The sequence below is a fragment of the Telmatherina bonti genome (genome assembly GCF_933228915.1).
Source record: "Telmatherina bonti genome assembly, chromosome: 11".
NCBI lineage: Eukaryota > Metazoa > Chordata > Actinopteri > Atheriniformes > Telmatherinidae > Telmatherina > Telmatherina bonti.
Genome location: NC_136629.1, coordinates 24535899 through 24548564, shown reverse-complemented (window position 1 = coordinate 24548564; position 12666 = coordinate 24535899). Strand labels below are relative to the sequence as shown.

The following is a 12666-nucleotide window of genomic DNA, read 5'->3' as shown; positions in this document are numbered from 1 at the left end:
GCAGGAGGAAGGTCAGCCAGCAGAAGTGTGCACTAAGGTATGTTTAGAATGATGCTGTGTGCAGCACTACCTTCATACCACAGTCAGCCAGGTGCAAATCACAGGCTGATCACCAAGTGCCAACACCTGGAGAGGTTCTCTCACCACACATGCTTGCGCCTTCCTCAAATAGACCTCCATGATCTTTTACAGAATCACTGATCACCCCAGGCAATGTGAGTGGTGGAGGCTCTTTCTCTTTGTTGGCCACAAAAGCCTCCTAGAAAGGTGTAAAGAAGTAGCCTGGCAAGGCAGACTCTACGCTGTACCAGCACTGCTGTACCGTAGAGTCCCGGGACACACATCAACGGATATTTAGGGCGGGACAAACAAGCGCAGCATAAACCAATCAGAAAAATGGCGGACGTGATGTCAGTAAAGCGGCAGCCCACAATGTCCCGAAGTGTTCAGTAGAGTGAACACAACAGAAGAAAATAAACATGGCACGCGGTACAGAAAACATAAATGACTTGTGTCGTTTTTGTTGCAAAAACCTGAGGCGTTATTGGCAACTCGATGTTGCTCCTTGAACCCAATCATACGGCAAAAAGACGCAAATTCCCGCTACGTCCGTGCGCTTGAATGTTTTGAAGAAACAAGATGGTGATGCAAGGCAAGCGCCAAGAGTCTCCTCAGATCAACCAATCAGAGTGGCCAGTTTGTTTATGACCGATGCAAATCTCAGTGAAGGGGGAGGGACTCCAGACTGAGTCGCTCTCTACTGAATATATAGAGCGCTCCAGTCTGGCGTGCCAGGCTAATAAAGAGGTCAAAGAACAAATGAAAAAGAAAGGAAACATTGCAATGGGTATAAAACAAAGAGAAAGCATGGCAAAGTGTTGCAGACTGCCAGAATATGTAAGTTGTGAACAAATACACACTCACTACTCTGCTAAAACTATCACAATTACCATCCACATAATTACCGTCTCTGAAGTTGTAGATCTTCAAATTATGAATCCGTCTAAATATCAGTGAAATTGACTACAGATGGGTGTGAAAAGATGTAAATCTATGCGTCTGGCTATCAAAGCCCTATCAAATGCTGTGCATCATATAAAGAAGAGAGAATAGAATGAACTTGACCTTCTTGGGAGGCGAGGCATTGATGGTATGGGACACAGTGAGGTTGTGATGATGACAATTTGTATTCAAAAGTGAAATCTCAGGTGTATTGTTGGTGGACAGAGGGTATGTTTGCTTTTCTTTCCTCACACCATTTGCAAACCTTCAGGAAGCACAGCAGGGCTAAAATAGGAGCCCTCCCAGAGCAAGGGAATGAACAGAGATCACCTTTGGCTTCCTGAAGCCATGCTTTCAATGTCTTCACTACTTAAGAGTCAGTTCAGGCAGGGCACGGGAATCACAGTGGTCTATGCTGTCCTCCAAAATGTGACTTGCCTGAGGAAGGAGAGGACTTTCTAAGTGCACTACATATGGACTGGGACAATGCTGCCATCCTCCCAGATGATGACAGTGGTCAGCTGGTTAGGAACTAACATGTCTTAAATAATTTTACATTACTACATGCCCACAATTAAAGTAAAAGACCTGCATGGCCTGTTATGATTATGCTGAATACTAAGCACATTCCAGAAGGAAGGTGATCCCTGCATCCATTCATTTGTCTGTTTTTGTGCTGTATGGATCTGTTTTGCTTTTACTTCAGCATGCAGACATGAGGAGTGTATTACTGCACATACAAACCTTCATAAATATTTATTTGTTCTTCTGTTGTATAAGACACATCGAGGCAGCGCTCTATATTTTGTGGATTATTTTGGGACTTGAGTGTTGAGAGGTGCTTATGTTTTAATAACTTTGATTGATCCTTGTTCGATAAAGAAATATTTTACTTTGTAGTGTATATTTATAATTATATGGGATGTGTATTTTATAGATATTTTGTGGGAAAGTGAAAATTACTGCACAATCATCTAAAATAATTGCAATTGATTGCAAGTGTTTAAAAAAATAACAAGAGGTGTAGTTAAAAGTTATAACTAAATTCAGTGGGCAGTGGAATAAATAATGGTTTCTATTTGTTGTCACATGCTGACTGTAATACGTGATGAGATTAAATAGATCATGGGATTCATCATGGTATGGAGCAGGCTAGCGCTATCCAACAAATCTCCATGGTAACTTGTGTCAAAATATGTCACACTATTCGCTCTTCCACTATTGTACAAATAGATCACAGGTGAATTAAGCCAGGAAAACCAAGATATTTAAGCCTAATCCGTTACCCCCTCACACTTATTCCTAGGGGCAATTTTGAGTAACCCATTCTCCTAACATGCATGTTTTTAGACAGAGGAAGCCAGAGTAACCGGAGAGAACCCACGCATACATGGGGAGAACATGCAAACTCTGCACAGAAAGGCTTGGGCAGCGGCCTTTCTGTGTGGAGTTTGCATGTTCTCCCCCACTGCCCCAACCCAGGAATGAACCAGTGACCTTCTTGCTGTGAAGCCACAGTGCTAACCACTATTCCACCATGCCATATAGTGAAATAATGATCCAAATAGATATTAGTATATAAAAAGCACCTAGAACAAAAGCCCCCTTCCCCAATATTCTCAACACCCCATCTTCAGCACCATACATACACATAGACTAATACTACTAACTACCAGTCAAAAGTTTGGACACAATTTCCCATTGCATTTAATGGGAATGTGTGTTCCAAAAAAACCAAAAAAAAGGAACACACAAGAGAAGAACAGCAGGAAAAGAAAACACCAAATAAAAAGTACTTGAAGAAGAATTAGAGAACAAAACAACAACAAAAAAACACATTGCAGTTTTTATTCTTGTACAATATTATTTTTTAAAAGATCAGCTGATTTAAATGTTCGATGTTAGCGTAGTAAAATCTTTGATAAGTCAGAGCACTTCTGTTGTGACAGTGAATATGCAGCTTTTTCTTTTTAAGTTGGTTTTTTTTTAATATGCAGCTTGTTTCGCATATGAAGCGTGTTTTCACCTGTTACTCACCATATGGCACACATATCAAGACATGCCCATTTTTTTTAAACAAGAATAGGTAAAATGGTATTATTTTAAAACCAGAGTGCATGAAGAAAAGTAAACAGTATAAAACACTGATTGGAAGCAATACTCCTCAGCCTTCTTATTCTTAATTGTAAATGACTAGTGAGAATAGCGACGCGGCCAGCTGTCGCTTGCATCAGTGCACATCCATTCATCCTTTAGAAATTTAATGGAATCTGTCACTTCTTCCTGAGTAGGTTAGTGTTGATGAAAAAAAAAAAAAAAAAAAAAGTTAAACATTAAATAACCTTATCTCAAACAGAAAATGCAAGAGACATCCATCTTATTGTTTGAGTAGCTTTAGGTTTAATTTAAATGGGAAAATTGTGTCAGGATTATTACGCCACCTTCTCAAAAAGGTATTTTAATTGGATGGTATCCTCTCTTTGATGTTACACATAGTCTACTTCTGACACAATCTGATACTTTTCATCCTCCTTATGTAATCTGTTGCAAATCCTTAGTATCACATGCACATTTTAACTTTGTGAAATATCTATGCAGGGCTTCTAGGACTTGAGAAAAAATATACATGCATTTATGCATCACTATATGATGGCAGTTAATATAATTGAATCCACAGCGCTGAATATATTTAGGTCCCACTAAAACAAAGTTTCAGTTAGAACAATCACATACTTGCCACACATTTGATGTGTTAAAATAAAGTCAAACCAATTTTTTTATTTAGTTAATTTAGTTATGTAACGTGTAAAAGAAAAGTAATAAAGTGAATGTAATAATCTTAAAGTACTGTCCATCAGAGACTCTAAAAAATGTTTAATTTTTCAATAGTTTCTTCTTTCAGAGAAAGGTTCATGTAGAATGTGCACTAAAAGTAAAACGTTTGGACACACTTTCCCATTAAATCCAATGGGAAAGTGTGTCCAAACTTTTGACTGATAGTATACATGTTTATTTTTTTTATGTTTTTTTTTGTTTTCTTTACCTTGACATGTTTCAGCCTGGTGGTTCAAGTCAGTCAGGTTGGTCAAACCCAGGAATAACGGCTGCATAAGGACACATTACAGCAGTCACATAATGCTTCTGACGGTGAATGCAGTCCCCACTTGACACAAGTCAAAGTAAAAACAAAATTCCACATGTTCTTCCTTCACCTATGTCTGAAAGAAGAACCAGCTTATATATATATATATATATATATATATATATATATATATATATATATATATATATATATATATATATATATATATATATATATATATATATATATATGTATATATATATATATATATATATATATATATATATATATATGTATATATATATGTACAAATAAATATATTTATTTATATATATATATATATATATATATATATATATATATATATATATATATATATATATATATATATATATATATGTATATATATATATATATATATATATATATATATATATATATATGTATATATATATATATATATATATATATATATATATATATATATATATATATATATATATATATATATATATATATGTATATATATATATATATATATATATATATATATATATATATGTATATATATATATATATATATATATATATATATATATATATGTATATATATATGTACAAATAAATATATTTATTTATATATATATATATATATATATATATATATATATATGTATATATATATATATATATATATATATATATATATATATATGTATATATATATGTACAAATAAATATATTTATTTATATATATATATATATATATATATATATATATATATATATATATATATATATATATATATATATATATATATACATATATATATATATATATATATATATATGTACAAATAAATATATTTATTTATATATATATATATATATTTTTTTTTTTTATTTTTTTTTTAATAAATTGAATGAGGGGCTGCACGGTGGCGCAGTGGTTAGCACTGTGGCCTCACAGCAAGAAGGTCGCTGGTTTGATCCTTGGCTGGTTTGGTCAGTGGCCTTTCTGTGTGGAGTTTGCATGTTCTCCCCGTGTATGCGTGGGTTCTCTCCGGGTACTCCAGCTTCCTCCCACCATCCAAAGACATGCATGATAGGTTAATTGGTCACTCTAAATTGTCCCTAGGAGTGAGTGTGAGCATGAGTGTGGTTGTTCGTCTCTCTGTGTGTGGCCCTGCGATGGACTGGCGAGCTGTCCAGGGTGTACCCTGCCTGTCACCCAAAGCCGGCTGGGATAGGCTCCAGCTTCCCCGCGACCCTGAATTGGAATAAGCGGTTCGGAAAATGAATGAATGAATGAAATTGAATGAGGGGTGCACAATCTCACCAAAGAGACTTTGCCGCGTAGTCCCAGACACATTCATTCATTTTCCTAACTGCTTAATCCAATTCAGGGCTGGAGCCTGTACCAGCAGTCTTTTGGCGAAAGGCAGGGTACACCCTGGACAGCTTGCCAGTCCATCGCAGGGCCACACAGAGACAAACAACCACCAACTTATATCATGCTCATTGCCTATGGGCAATTTAGAGTACCCAATTAGCCAAACATGCATGTCTTTGGACGGTGGGTCCCAGACACAACCACCTATAATTTCTATCAGTAAAAACAAAACTTATTAAAAGAGTGAATACATTAGATGCAGGGTTATTTTTCTCCTACGTTTAAAAAATGAACGTTATTAGCAGGGTTCTGATCATTTCTGTATTCTTACCACCACAGAAGAAAACTCTTTTCATGTCAGTTTGGTTTTGCTCACCCATCATCAAATACACATATTGCACATGTAATTTCTATTAGGCTATATGGCATGCATGATATCTGCTCTGAAATGTGCAGCCATTAAAGTGCCCTGCAGGACTTTAAAGTAACATATTGATAAAAGATCCTTTAAGCTTTGTGAGCTCTGAGTTTTGCATAACTTTCAATGCTTAATAGAGATGTTTGGGAAATTAGAATCCAACCTGATCCAGTCACTTTTTTTAGACATGGAGATGTTCTCAGATAGTTCTGCTTCAAGTAGGCTACAAGAAAAAAATTACCTCAACATGGAAACCGAGCCACCAAAATTGTTTTTTGATGGTCTAATATTTGTGCTCGCTTATGAGATGATGCAACACAGACTCATATACCTTCCATGTAACATATTCAAATGAGCTTGTTCAAATGCCGCTATGTTTGTGGCTGTCCCCCAGGAATCAAAGAGACCTTCTGCTAAATATAAGTTCACAGTTTCAGTTTTCTGTCAACAAATCAATATGTTGTTGGACAAGATAGCTAATCTCCCATTATCCTTGATACCCTGATCAATATCAAAGTGTATGCGTGATGAAGATAAGTGCCACACTGGCTTCTTTATTGAGTATGGCTTGTATTGTAAAACACAGAATCACCAAAAAGACAGGTGCAATAATCCAGTCCATTTGCCTATTTGGACATGTTCACACAAGCTTAATAGGAAAAACTGGAGGTGTGGGTGAGTTGGACTAAATAGTTCAAAGAGACCTGATGCAGTATGCCAGTATTCATATCCATTTCTCTCTGTCTGCTCCATTTTTTTCATTTACCCAACAAACACAACACACACAGTACTCCTTTGACCTTGCTGTCAATAATCTACCACCTTATTCTGCTTCTGTCAGAAATGTCTCTCATCTCATTCACTCATCTGCTACAGTTATACATAATTTAAAATCTGGCAGACTAATTTAAAATGACTGTTTGTAATGTGTGGCGAGAAACACAACAAAACCCTGTCTGTACAAAGTCGCCCTGCTGCAGAGCAGTTCAACTTGCATCCTGCTTTCTGTAAAGCAATCTGTATTTGAAAAAGAATTAATATAGTATAACTAAATGAAACTAAAATGTAGGTGTGGAAATGCTACAGTCATGATGCAAGGATTCTGTAATGGAGGCTGTGGGTCAGGTTCAAGTTGTTCACTAATGCATATTTCTTAGATGGTTACAAAAAGCTTGCACAGTGGTTTACAACAATGTCTCGGCACAGATGCAGGTTATGAACAATACTCACCCCGACGAGTCTCTTCTCTTTTGTCACTGGTTATAAAGAGTTGTTATATAAGCTTTTTGATTACTGACTACCAAGTGTTCTGTGAGAAATATCACGTTTCTGTGTTAGTAGTGTATTAAAAGTGAGTCTTAGAGCACATGCTAGAGGGTAAACATAAAAAAAGTGATTCATTTTGTTTATTCGCATTGTTATGAAATAAAATCAGATGCTGTGCAGCTTAATAACAGAAAAATTATGCTACTAAAAACAATTTTTCTGTCTTCGATCTTCAACCTTTTAGACCAAAACAAGAAAAAAAGACACTGTGTATATGTATATATATATACATATATATATATATATATATATATATAGATATATATATATATATCTATATATATCTATATATGGTATTCTGGGTCATCTTCTCAATTACATTTCTGCCTGGATTTTGCAAGACAAGGCAAATAGGAAGAAAATGCTTTCACATGCACAACTTTTTTCTGTCATGAATTTAGTTTTAATCCAAATTCTGTGACTTGCTGAAGATTTCAACTAAGCCTCCTTTGATTGTGCATCCCTCTCAGTGTGTTTTGCAGTGTGGAAAAACCGTCACATGCGCACAGTCACCAACTACTTCATAGTGAATCTTTCCCTTGCTGATGTCCTGGTGACCATCATCTGCCTGCCTGCAAGTCTTGTGGTTGACATTACAGAGACATGGTTCTTTGGAAACACTCTTTGCAAGATTGTCCCTTATCTCCAGGTAAGATATGAAACACAATGTCTTTTCAAAATCTATACAACTGTAAACGGTTCATTAATATATTCTGAGACTCACATTTCTATTATTTCTGCACTTTTCTTACTTTGTGTCAATCAGGATGAGCACTGTGTGAGACATTTCATGTTAGTCTGTGATGTTTTAATGCCTTGGTCAAGTCATGACCGTTTGGCTGTTCTCACTGTCTCTTTTTTAAAACTAAAAGGTGTGGCTAAAGAACATTTTATTTGTTGCTTTTTGCTCTCATTAAAATATACATTGAAAAGCAGTGGTGTAGGGGTCAGCCAAGAAATGGGTATACTCTTTTTTTTTTTGCCTTTCAAAGTAATAATAAAAAAAAAACAAAAACAAAACAAACAAAAAAAAAAAAATACAGAAAAAAGTGTCCCGGAAAACATTGTTTCAGAAAAAGTGACGTGCCAGACTATTCTATTTAGTTTTCCTCAATGAGTATATTTGCTCATTGTCACATAATTTCACACAAAATTGAATTTCCATTTTATTGAATTTCCCTTTGGAGATTAATAAAGTATTTTTTATTTAATTCATTTCATTTATTTAATTTCTACTATTCTGTTTCAGGGAGCAAGCGTGATGAAATGACTTAACCAATACTGCCACACAGACAAGTGAGAGACAGGCTCATAGACATATATTTTTATATCTATGTTCAGACTAAAGTTAACACAGCCGACAGCTAACTGCACCACTGTAGCATACATGACCTTAGCTGAGCTGCTGGACGATGTAGCTACATGTATCGGGATGGTTGTATTTGTAAAAGCAGCATTACAGGGCGTTTAGAAGTAGATATACTCAATGCTGACTGAAAAAGAAGTGGGTAAACTCTGTATACCCACACATACCCTGGATTACACCACTGGTTAGAAGTAATTCTACACCATCCTCCGCAAATTATCTATAGTACTTTAAAGAAATCCTGCAGATCTGGGATTTATCATATTGAGTTCCCTTTTCAACTCTGACCACAGGGAAACATTGTGTTTATAACATGAACTGAGGGATATTGAAGAGGGGTTTCTTGTTAACAAGAACAAATCTATATTCTGTGCTGGACATGAATGTAAACTACACATGTTGAGTTTGATAGAATTGAATTAGGATCTCCTTTAAAGGTTTACATGGTCCTGTTTATCCTGTTTATGAATATGTGTGAAATGCTTTGGGCTGTCATCGCTCCTGCTACAACACTTGCCTCCAGCTGCCTTTCACAACAGGAGAACCAAGTCCCAATTGGCAAATGACTTTATGTGGTATTTTGATAAGATTTCCATGCTGCGTTGTTCCTGTGTGTTGAAGGTCTGTACATCAGTTTAGGCAGTGACAAAATAAAAGAAAGAAAAAAAAACCTGCAAAATACATATACAGTTGTGCTCATATTTATTCATACCCTTTCATTAAAGAAGGAAAAAAACTGCTGCCTGTAAAATAAGCTGAAATTGACAAGTGTAATAATAAATAAAAATTTTATGAAAATCATTACATTATTTTCTAATTCTGGTTCAATAGAAATATTTTTAAAAAGCAAACAAATAAGATAATTTATTACATATTCCATCACTCATAAACTAATATTTTGTTGAACAATCCTTTAATGTTTCCGCTACAGTCAGGTGTTTTCTGTTCTTCTCAGTCAGACTTCTGCACCTGTTGACATATGTATATATATATATATATACAGCTGTATATACATATATATATATATATATATACATGTGGCTTATTGCACATTTCATTCAAGATTTCTTACCGTTATGCATGTAGCATGAAGACTAGTCAGAAGATGTTACATTTATCTCTGTTAGGTTATGTACATGTACATTGTTGGCCAAAATATAGCACCTATTTTTGGCTTTTGAAATACCACTGTTTAAGGTGGATGAGCAGTTATTGATAATGGATGGATGGATGGATGAATTGACGGACTGTACTGAAATTAACTGTAGGATCAAGAAATTCACAATACTGACCAGCATCCTTCCAGCCAGTTCCAAAGATTAATGTAAATTCTAAAGCAGAATTCTCTCCATTCTATGCTTTTGTTTTGTTTTAATAAATCTTTTTTCCCTTCTTCAGAGTTAATACAGCTATTTTGACATTACAGCAACTAGGAATGCAGCCGATACAGCCACACTTTGATTACATTAGACACCCTTTTGTATTCGCTTCTTTTTTTTTTTTTGCTTTAAAATGGTTAAATTAAAGATGAATAATTTACTTTTTAAAAAGCTTTCCAGTATAACCTGAAATCCATTTCATTAATGACTGGAAACCAAGCTATTAACAGTTTTCTCCATGTAGAAGTGTTACCTACTTTAACATGTTAACTATCCTTTTGGAATAATCTTTATGTGTCTAAATTGAAAATAATAAGCCAACAAAACACCAATCAGCTTGCATTTTTCCCATCTCATTCAAGTTGTGTAAACGCAGTCCCCTTACCTTCAATTACCAATGGAGTCCTATATAAGCATCTACAGAGCACTCTATCAAACAAAAATAACTGATTTATGCATAGTGGTAGAAGGTTTTAAAGAGAAAAATGTTTTCATGAAGCTTTCCTCTTGTGGTGTAAAGCGCATAAGACCCGTTCAAGCAGTAAATATGGCTTTGGAGGTCAAATTGACTCCTGGATGACCAAAAAATCTCAGAGATTATTTCTCAAAGGACTGCTAAAAAGGTATTTCAAAATCTTTGAGAAAAAATGCAGATGACCTTTAAGAAGATTGAGCAGGCATCAGGGTTGTGGTGCACGGTTCTATAAGCTGTGAGCTGATGCTGCAGCCAGTGCTACGTTTCATTGGGAAGGATAAATGCAGTTTTATTTCAGTAATTTTTAAAGGCAAACCTGTAGATAAAGAAGTTGGCTTTTGCTGCAGGATAATGATTTTCAAAACACCCCTAAATTCTCAAGGAAGTGCCTTTTAAAGCTTTGACACAGCCCTTACAAGCTGCTAGCTTGAACATCATGAAGTCCCTTACTTTACAGTTTTTATGCTCCTCACTGGTGGAACAAATTGAAACTTTCAGCTGCTTTAAAATAACGTTAAAAACTTTTTTACTGCTTTTTTCATGCATTTTATTCACTTTAGTTTAACTTTACCCTCATATATTTAACTTCTTTTTAGTTTGCTTTTAATGCTTCCTCGGCCACTAGGTAGCTTTTATTGTTTCATGTAAAGCATTTTGAAGAGTCTTGTACCTAAAATGTGCTGTACAAATAAACTTGCCTTGCCTTTGTTTCGGTCAATGTAAGCAATTCTAACATGGCTTCGACTTTCTCAGGGTTCTATCTTGGGATCTGTCTCATCTACATGAATAAAATAGCTAAAATGTTTATTCTGTTAATAATATTTATTATATTAATGCTTTTCACATTTGTATTTCTTTCTATAAAATGTAAGTCAGTTCAAAGGGCCTGTCTTATCTAACATCAATCAGCAGAGCTTCATCTTCCTCTGCTATCAGAAGATGAAGCATCGGGCACAGTAACCTTTCAATAATATACGCAGGGGTTAAATTTTGGAATAATACTACTCATTTAGCAAACATGTGACATGATGTTGAAAGGTTAGAAAACTTTCGAACAGGTCATTGATTGTTAATTTATAATATATAATACTGTATATATTTGTAATATATTTAAACATTGCTATGTTTCTGCAACTTTGGGTGTTTAGTTTTATATTGCCAAGTGTATTTATGTTAAAGATTTAAATTTCTTTTTCTCATGGGTTTTTTGTTATAGTTGGATGCCTCTCTTAAATATCTATCAACTATATATTTTATATGTGGCAAAATAAAATTAATAGTTAACCTGAACATGTTCAGGGTGGTGTGCAGCAGAGACAGTAGAGGAAGAAATCACTTTTAACAAGAAAAGACCTCTGGCAGAACCAGAAGTGAGCCGATTTGTTTTGTTTACTCTTGAATAAACCTTTAAACCTACCGCAAAGGCATCGTTAGAGATGTTTAAGACATTGACCTTCAGGTTTATTTCCCAAAGGAAATGGTCACATTTTCACGAAAGACTCAATGATTCATAAAGTCATTGATATTCCAACCATCAACAACATTTCAAAATGAAATAAGAATATACCTCTAACACGGGAAATGTGCTTTGCAATTTAGATCCAACACTGGTTCAATTTCTCTGTGCTCTGCATAGAAATGTGTGTAATTTAGCTTGTGACGAGACTCGTCTTTCATCCATCAAAGACACATTGAAGGACATGGAGAATATTTTAAATGATCCTTGTTTTGTCTTTTAAAATGTCTTATTATGAAACTAAAATCATGGAAACAAATTATTAGACCACATTTATTTTTACAAACAAATGTACTCTTTAAATGTGCCATAAGTTTTTCCCTGCCTGTATTTGACAGAGAATTCAATTCAGGCGAATATCTTTTGTTTCACGATATCACCCAAAAATATGAGATAAGAAAATATGATATTGCTGTAGATTATGTGAGGGAGATAATGTGGAAAGGATGGTTTGGAGGTAAAAGAGAGAGAGAGAGCTCCAGACACAAGCCAGATTAATAATCACAAGGTTTATTTTAAAAATCTAGAAAAAAAAAAAAACCATATCTGCAGAATATGTGAGGATTCCTAAAGGACTCTAATTGTCTCTTTATGTCAGCTCCCTTGTACAGAGTTCAGACAAAAACATTCCCAAGTTTATATCTGGACCTATCACAAGACTTACATGCAAGAGACATATCACACCATCCACATATGGAGCCTAGAGGTC

The 12666-nt window shown here is 34.8% G+C and overlaps 1 protein-coding gene across 1 annotated transcript in view; it reads left to right on the top strand.

Moving 5' to 3' along the window:
• Positions 1-12666, top strand: part of hcrtr2 (hypocretin (orexin) receptor 2) — a gene marked incomplete at both ends in the record, with an annotated part of 46490 nt that overhangs the window by 28589 nt on the left and 5235 nt on the right. Inside the window, one exon of the mRNA XM_079249167.1 lies at positions 7692-7870. Coding sequence (XP_079105293.1) covers positions 7692-7870 — 179 coding nt within the window. The remainder of the gene's footprint in view (positions 1-7691; positions 7871-12666) is intronic.